The sequence below is a fragment of the Neltuma alba genome, unplaced genomic scaffold (genome assembly GCF_004799145.2).
Source record: "Neltuma alba isolate B1F8T4 unplaced genomic scaffold, ASM479914v2 tig00012451_pilon, whole genome shotgun sequence".
NCBI classification, from domain to species: domain Eukaryota; kingdom Viridiplantae; phylum Streptophyta; class Magnoliopsida; order Fabales; family Fabaceae; genus Neltuma; species Neltuma alba.
Window position 1 is genome coordinate 243,283 of NW_021636930.1, and position 8,937 is coordinate 252,219.

Genomic DNA, 8,937 nt, shown 5'->3' on the forward strand with positions numbered 1-8,937 from the left:
GAGATCAGCCCTTGATCATCAAAATCAAATCCCAGTCCAATCTTCCAGGCTTCACAAATATAAATCTTGTCAAAAAAATGGTCACCAAAATATGGCCAACACAGAAAAGGCACCCCATTGCTCAAACCTTCCATGACAGAATTCCAACCACAATGGCTAACAAAAGCTATTGCAGGGTGGCTCAAAACATCATGTTGAGGTGCCCAGTTAACAATTTTCCCCATTTTTGCCTTTAAACCCATCTGGGTATGCCAATTTCGAGCCTTTATCTTTTGTCATTTTCCCTAACAACCCAAAGAAAAGGCCTTTGAGTAAGCTCAAGTCCAAGAGCTAGCTCTTGAAACTGGCTTGTATTGAACTCAGTGAAGCTGCCAAAGGCAACGTATATGACAGAACAAGGAGGCTGCTGATCTAGCCATTTCAAGCATGATTTGTCCTCTTCCCAGAATTGTCCAAGTGACTGAGTACTTAAGCTCTCATGGCTCTTCATTAATGGACCAATGGGCAGGATCTTGGGGTATAAAGAGAAAGCTCCAGGCTCAAGTTCGTAAATGGAATTACAAAGCCACCAATCTGTCAAGTTTGAAGCCCTTACTATCCTTAAAATGTAACTGAATATAATCTTTGAGAGGTTGAGTCTCCTATACAACACCATGGAATGTGAGCTGTGTTCATCTTAGGAATATCTAGGGAGAGCTCGAATTCTCCTTTTATAATTGGGATTCCTATAATGACAAGAGGCATCAAGCTTCGTCAAAACATAAACGAACAACATACCTAAGTTTCCAAAGTAACAAAGCTATGCACGTCAATAAATTAAGGTCCTGGAAATCGCATGATTGATTGAACTGGTCAAAATAATAATTTAAGAGTCAATGGTCTAAGTATGACTGAATTGGGTCAACCAATCATTATTATTAATATAACTTAAATAAAATATATAATTTCAGGCCAATAAAATATATAATTAAAGTATGTAAAACATTTACAAGTAACCGTAAAAAGTTTTATTAAAATGAAATGTATAAATCACTCATAATTTAACAAAACAAAATTACTAAAGCACAAATTTAATGGATTGTTATTCAGTCTTAATGCAAAAGAGAGTCATTTCAGGTTTAACGATGGGGAAAATATAAAATTCAATCCGATCACTAGTCAGGAAACTAGTTCACACCAATTCACTAGTCAGATTATCCAATTCAGATTGAGTTTTAATATCATGTAATAAATATTGTCCTGTGAAAAAGAAGAAAGGGAAAAGATATATAACCATCAGAATCTATGAGTCCATCCTGAATGAGCTTTGGCGCATGAAGTTTCAAGGCTAAAAGAGCTGCAGATGCAGTACAGATGACAGCAGCGTTAATACCAAACTTATGGGCAACTTCTAAGGCCCATGCCATACTCACATCTGCCACTACACAAGTGATTCTGTCACCACATTCAGTATTGTTATTTTCTAGAAGCTTCTCGAACTCCGAGTACATGGTGCTCAGCATCGCCAAACATAACCTGGCAAGGTCATTCCTGTCATCTTCAGGTCCCATACCATCTGGGATTGAAACAAATCTCAAAGTCAACCTCTCCTTAATCTCATCATCCTTCATTGCCTTCATCATTCTCTTGTGTTGTAATCTGAGTTGACGAAGGTGATTTTGAGGCCATTTTGGGCTAATTTATGAGAGACGTTCATGAGACAATTGACATGTCCTTGAGCAGGAAAGGGTAAAACCAGAACATGGGGTCTGCTCATTCTGTGTGTTGCTGATTATCACAATGGCCTACGCAAGGAGAAGAGATTGTTCTGTTAATCTTATAGACACAGGAGTGTAATGGTGGAGCTAGGCATCATAGATAAAATAATTAATGCTGGGGGAAACTTAAGTATTTTCACTCTTGACATTGATTGGTTGTGTTTAATTCTCACAGAAATTTTAGTTCTCTTTTGCTTTGCTAAGAAAATAATAAGTTAATATTGACAGAAGTCAAAGGAAATTAAAAAGAAGCATTTATTAGATTCAATGCATGAGCTAAAAGTATACTCCTCTGAGTTGTTAATAATAATTACTCTCCTCTGTTTAAATTTATTCTTAATTTATTGCATTGAAACATTTTGATATTACTCACATAAATAAGGTTGTAATAAAATAATGTTATTTTATATTGCTTTAAACTTCTAAAACGAAAAATAAATAAAACAAAAAATTTCATCAAAAAATATTTTTATTATGAAATTGAGGGAGTAATAATTTTGTGCATTCGCTGTAAATGTTTATAATTTCACATTATTCTTACAATATCTTTAACTAGTAATTAAAAAAAATTTCCTTTGGTAAAGAAAGAAATTTTTGAAAAATTTTAAGTGAGAAATTTTTTAGAAATCAGAATTATGTTAAAAATAAAATCATTATTAAATTAGTCAGATTTAATTTTTTTTTCCTCAATTTTTTTCAAAGGCGTATTTAAAAAGTTTTTACAAATCCTCCACATATTTAATGTCACATCTACCTTTTAATTAATTTTTTGGGGTCCATATGAGATGGTTAAATCAAAATTATACAGTAAACAGGAGGAATATATGCGCATCGATAGTTGAATTGGCTTAGTTGAGATAAACTTGAGAGAGATGGAGAGAAACGTTCAGAGACAGAAGTGAGATATCACAAAATGGTGTTTGGAAGAAAAAGACAGAAAGCTCGATCGAAGAAGGTAAGCCACACATCAGACACGAACGACTCAGAATTAAAAGCAATCAATCTATGTGATGACAAGCCATTGCAGGAGGTCAATGAAGCAATTATAAACCATTATCTGCTGAACTTAGAACCTGATTATGAACTAACATAAAATTATGTCAACTGTTATCTTTTTTTGTTGCGGATGTTCAGGTTTTATATTTGGAAGCTAAACAAACCCCTCAACTATCTCTTACATTTAAGATCACAGAGAATATATCTAATTATAAAGCTTCAACCAGACAGACCCAACAGTTCCATTTCTTTCTCTCATTCAAAGTCCACTCATTCTCATAACACAATCTATCTGCGTCTCCATCTTTGCCCAAGTTTAGAGAATTCACCACTGAGCATCAGACAGAGATCCTAAATATATTGACAATGCTACCTTGATAGAATGTTTTTGTAATTATGAATTTGTGATGGCATAGCTTTTGAAATTATCAGAAGATGCTGCATTGGAGAAAAAGCTACTCGTCATCCTCTGGTGATCAAAATCTTTAACCTTTACATCTGCATCTTTCTCCATACTGAATACAATTATCAATTTGGGCCAACACAATATCGTATGCTGCAAAATGGAAACAAGCCATCATTAAGACAACCATTCTGTTTTTTAATTCAATTTCACAACAGGAATTTCAGGATGAGAATGCATCACAATTCATATTATGTACAAACACATATAGTATGTTCACGAAGATAATAAAATAAACCATGTTTTCTTAGGTTGCATTTCGTATCAGAACAAGAAATTACATTTAAAAACATGTAAAAATGGCAAGGATATGGAATCCTCGTTGGAAAACAAACGGCAACACACGATAATGAAAGAAAATAGGCATTCAGCAAAACACCAGATTATCCGAGAGAGACACTCCCTTTTAGAAAGGCTAAGATAAAACACCAAAGATAAGTTATACTGCCACATCATTCTCAAGATGTTGAACTTATATTCTCCCCTCCCTAGCATGCACCAACAAGCCTTATTCCCCTAAGCAGAGTCGGCTATATCCTGCATTAGATATACTTGTGAAAAAAAATTCTAAAGTTTTCTGCGGAAACCCACTAATCAATTGGAAGCCAGTTTCTTTTGTGAGAGCAAATCCAAGCGGATTTTACTTTTTAGGTTTAACCGCATCCAAATCCTTTGACCAAGAGTAATCTCATAGGCACGACTCTATAGGGCTAAGCCATTAAGGGAAAGCATAAGCTACAAAAGACATATTCAGCAGTTGCACCTCTGCCAAACTATAAAACACTTGCACCAACTCAATCCCAACTCAACACCCAATTTTAAAGATTCAGCACCATTTCTGTTATTACTTATTAAAGACCCCATGTTTGTAGCCATGATGTTCAAAGTCACTTATTAACCAACACGGATGGATACTACACTACACCCAAGGGCAAAACAGATTATTTATATCAAGAGCAGTCTGAGAGACACGGAGCAAACCTGCTTTCCTTCCTCAAGTCCAGTGGAATAAAACTCACCATGCTATAGTCATTCACCTATAAGAAAAACAAAAATAAATATGCTGAAAAAAGATAATAAGAAGCATCGTAGAGTTCAAACAAAAAAATCAAAGGAAGCCTCAACCTTGAGGGTATGTTCAGGAACGACGTCATAAAACGAGAAGACAATGGAATGACGGTCATAAAAAATTTTAGGAATCAAATCATTATTCCAATCTCAATGTTAAACAAATACATAGCAAATTTGTCCATTCAACAATACACATACTAAACTTCATAAAAAACCATTGAACTATAAACTGAAATTATCCATCATAAGAGGAATTTTGAACAATTTTTACAATGACAAACGAACTAGAACTTGTCAGGTCAAGCATAATGGCAGTTGACAACCAGACTAAGCATGAGTGATGACAGGCTCGCAACACATAATTGAGGAAAAAAACTGTATATTTTACTAAGAACATAAATTACCCACCAATTCAATCAAAGCTTTATTCAGCTTTGCAAACTGAGGAGCCATCCGTTGATTCAATTCAGACAACAAAAAGCGGGGTTCTGGATCCAAAAATCTAAAAATAATACAGATTCAGGATATATTAGGATTTCAACGTATGAGGATGGTCAGATGAATGAAATATTAATAACAGAACTCACTCTTCTAAATCCCTTTTGTTAGTCACAAGGTCCATTTTAGAGAGAATATTAACATGGGGTAATTCCAATTGAACCATTGCAGAAAGGCAAGCCATGCATCCACTTATAAATTTGGTGGACATCTGTCATGAACTAACAGATAGAAAACTATAAAGTTAAGCAAACATTATGAAAAACTATGATAGAAAGTATACAGTATGTATTAAAAAAAGGGACCAAAATATAACACCGTGAGTCAAGCAAGTATACTGCACAAACATTGAATTTTTACGTTTCAAATGTTCAACAAAATTCCGAAGCACTGGCACATGTGAATAAAGCTCTATCTGACCTGAAAAACATTACAATTACAAGCCTATGTTAAAGTAATTCATTTTCTGATCGCTTTTAACCAGAAAATTTATAAACAATTTAACAATAGAAAAGATAAATGTTGAATGAAACAAAAAAAAAAAAGTGGACATGCATTAGTTTTACCAATGCACCCAATACATAATTAGTTCTAGAAGATGCTGATTTTGACATGCGCATTAGATGTGGTATCTCACCTCTTTTGATTTCACTATCTTGAAATTATTACAATATATTTAATAATTAGTGAACTAACTAATCATGGTAATCTGTCAAATAGCAATAAATGATTGAATGAAAAGTTTAATGATGTGGCATGAATACCAGGGCAGTCGAAAACCCAAGTAATCATCATCTAAGTAATTGTCCAGTTCTTCTGTGAACCAATTATCCAGATTTTCTTCAAGGTGTCTAAATGTGATTATTAAGGCCACAAAATTGTCAAAAATAATGCTTAAAATAGTTAGCAAATACATAAAAAGGGATGAAGATACAACAAGATAACAGTAAAGAGATAATTCATAATCACATTCTCTAGCTCAGTAACCTATCGTAAAATATATACAGAATCTTGCTTCAGGCAAGGTGTTAAGAACTTTGCCAAATGAAAAATTAGAAATGAACGAACCAAGACAAAAGCAAAAAACGAAATAAGAAACCCTGGATTTTGCTGAAAGACACAGAAAAGGATACTCCATGCAGTACATAAGACCCCCATTAGGCCCTAACCCAAGTTCCTCCATGACATCGTCCAAAAAATGAGTTCCCTTATATCTGCAAGTATTCCAATGTAAAGAAGTTAAACCCTTGCAACTATAATCGATAACTCAGAAAAGAAATAAACAAGTCCCACAATGTATTTACCATTGCCACAGGATAGTCAAAATTTTCAGCGGCAGGGTCCAAGTTCACAACATGCATTGTCCGACGCACAGCTTCACAATGTTGGTACAAACTTGAGCAATATGTGGACTAATACACAACGTAAAATGCATACACCAATCAGGATCCAAGCACACACACAAACATAGCACATACAGGAAAAACTCATCCAGTTTACAAATAACAGGACAAAGGAAATGAATAATAGAAATTACCTTGCCACTACCAGCGGGACCTATCACAAGCTGAGCATAACCCATGATTGATTGATCAGCGTTCAATCAGTTTTCCTCAGAATCAAAATCAAGAAGGGCAAAGCAACAGCTCCAGTGGTGGCAAGAACTCCACAGTTATGTAAGCAATACACTGAACCCCAATGGCAAAATACAATTTAGAAGATCAGATTAGGCCATAAAGGGCAGGCACCCAAGATAGAGATAGAGAAACAGTAAAAGGAAACCTTAATTGTAAATATCCAATATAACAGAAAGGAAAAGAAATATATGAAAAACTTCGTTAGAATGTAAAAAACCTCCCTAAACTTTGCCTCATATGTGGATAACCCCCTAAAAAACATACATAAATAATCCCTGGCCTTTAAAACTAGATACTGGACCGCCCAAAACATGAAATATTTGTAACATCTTGATGTTAGTCCAATATTTTACTAACAGAAACATGACATTAAGTTGCATATAACCCAAAATTCATGAAAATTATCCGCACAACATAATTAAATTTCAATGGAGTTACCAGTACACAAAGTGAAGTTTAGAATATCGCTTATTCTAACACGTAGCGATGATATGCTTGTGACCCATCAAAACTAGCATATTATTCCAAACACATTATGGTAATCCCCTAATTAACATAAACAAAAATGAAAGGTAAATAGTGCAAAATTAATCGCCACAATAAGAAAAACTAATGGACCATCCTTTTCCATGAGTATGCTTATATCCACTATGCTTCATCCATTAAGTAATTTATCTCATTCAAGGTATTATCATCTGACAATATCAAACCAATAAACCATCAAAGAGCACCCAAAACAATATCCTTGTCAGGGTCCAACACAGTGAACAAAAACAAATATAAATTGCGGGCATGAGACATTCTTTGACAGCACAGCCTACAAACAAACAACCTGGAACATCTTCCACACACTGAACGTGAAAATGGGAAAGATGAAACAGGGAGCTTCTTAAAGAAACTTAAATATTACAATCACTCAGCAAAGTAAGGAACCCAGAAAATCAAATGATGCTGAGAAGGTAAGGGGTTGTACAAAATTTTGCAAGGTTACCTCTATGAATCAAGGAAGCTTCCTCTTCCTTCACTCACTGCAAGTCAACAGGAAAGAGATCCTTTCCAGTTTCCAAATGCAAGAATAGCGACCGACTTAAAAATTCGAAAAGGAGGCCTATATAAGCTTACTAATAAAGGGACCCTTTTTTCAGGCTCTCTATTACAAATTGACACTATCTCCCTCTGCTTAGAGTTTCCCTCTCTCCGCTGGCTTCTCTGTTCAAACTCCCTCCTGCTTGAAGAAGTGGTCTCCCGTTCCCAGTTCACCAGACCTTCCTTCTCGCGCCAGGCGCCAGCCCTATTCTCTGCACTCTGAAGTCGACGCGTTATGGGCTCAAAGATTGAACAGAACGGGGTTAAACGCCAAAACTTCCAGCGTTTAATCCTTCTTAAAACTTCAGTTCTTCTTCCCCTTTTTCTGGTCATTTTTTTAATTTATTACGCACACAATATCTGTGTTGCTTTTATATTTTAAGAATATTAAAATCTAAAATACTACCCTTGAGCAAAAATGAAGAGAAGAGAAAAGTTGAGAAAAGAAAAAAAAATAGTTAATTTCAAATGAACTATAACGACCTTATTATCTTTAAGAGAACATTTATGTATCAAAAAATTTATTATTCTTTCATATTATTTATATAATGTTTATCACATATTATTAATAATAATTCTAAATGGAACAAGCAAAGACGCTTATAAACCATGAACAAAGATGGAGAGGATGGGAAGGAAAAAGGGCCAAACGATGAAAAATATTGACGGACAATTTTGGGGGGGAAAAAGGTTTTTTTTTTTACAAAAATATCTTAAAATAATTGAAAGTTGTTATTTATTTTCTCAAGTTTTCTTTTCCTTCCACTTTTCTCTCATTAACTAAGCGAGGAAACTGCTAATTTTCCTTTTACTCTTACATCAGACTTTTATCGAATATATTTTGAACTTTTTGTATCTTTAATTTTTGGAAGATAATTTTTTTTTTTGGTGAGTATAAGAAATATCATCTGCTGACATTAGAGAATAGGCTGCTGAACCAAGGATAGACCCCTCTCAATTAAATCACCACGTACAAAAGGATTGTGATTTTTTTTTAAAGATAATTTCAAGGAAGAAAATTACATTTTTGAAAATATTTTTACGCTCTCTCTTGTTTTTCCCTAAAAAACAAAAGACTAATTATATAATGATAACAGAGAAGAGAGAAAAGTCCAGGAGAATGCATTCAAAAACAAACGTAATGATTCCCAGTACACTGATTATAACCTCCCTCTCTATTTCGCATCGCGCATATTCCCTCTCTCCTCTAACTAACTCTATATCCAACTTACCGATATGCCCTTCCCAAAACAGATAAGACAACTATAAGGTAACTATAAAATAAACATAGGAATAGCACGTATCATACTATCCCCCCCTCAAAAAGGATCCTTGTCACAAGGATGGTGTTGGTCGGAGGAGCCTTAGTCTGGAATTGAGGAAATTGTTGTTGAATCACCGAAAGATCTTCCCAAGTAGCATCTTCAGC

The 8,937-nt window shown here is 34.6% G+C and overlaps 2 protein-coding genes across 2 annotated transcripts; both read right to left on the reverse strand.

Annotated features, from left to right (window-relative positions):
- Positions 1-265: 265 nt before the first annotated feature.
- On the reverse strand, positions 266-1,610 carry LOC114727141 (UDP-glycosyltransferase 83A1-like). The gene is made up of 2 exons (XM_028913864.1): positions 1,274-1,610; positions 266-573 (listed from the first exon to the last, which is right to left on the reverse strand). The coding sequence occupies exons 1-2, from the start codon at positions 1,608-1,610 to the stop codon at positions 266-268; spliced, it is 645 nt and encodes a 214-aa protein (XP_028769697.1).
- A 1,656-nt stretch (positions 1,611-3,266) lies between these two features.
- Positions 3,267-4,989, reverse strand: LOC114727159 (GPN-loop GTPase 3-like). Its single transcript, XM_028913878.1, has 4 exons — positions 4,875-4,989; positions 4,696-4,789; positions 4,198-4,253; positions 3,267-3,309 (listed from the first exon to the last, which is right to left on the reverse strand). Exons 1-4 carry the CDS (start codon positions 4,967-4,969, stop codon positions 3,282-3,284), a joined length of 273 nt encoding a protein of 90 aa, XP_028769711.1. The 5' UTR covers positions 4,970-4,989; the 3' UTR covers positions 3,267-3,281.
- Between the last annotated feature and the right edge of the window lie 3,948 nt (positions 4,990-8,937).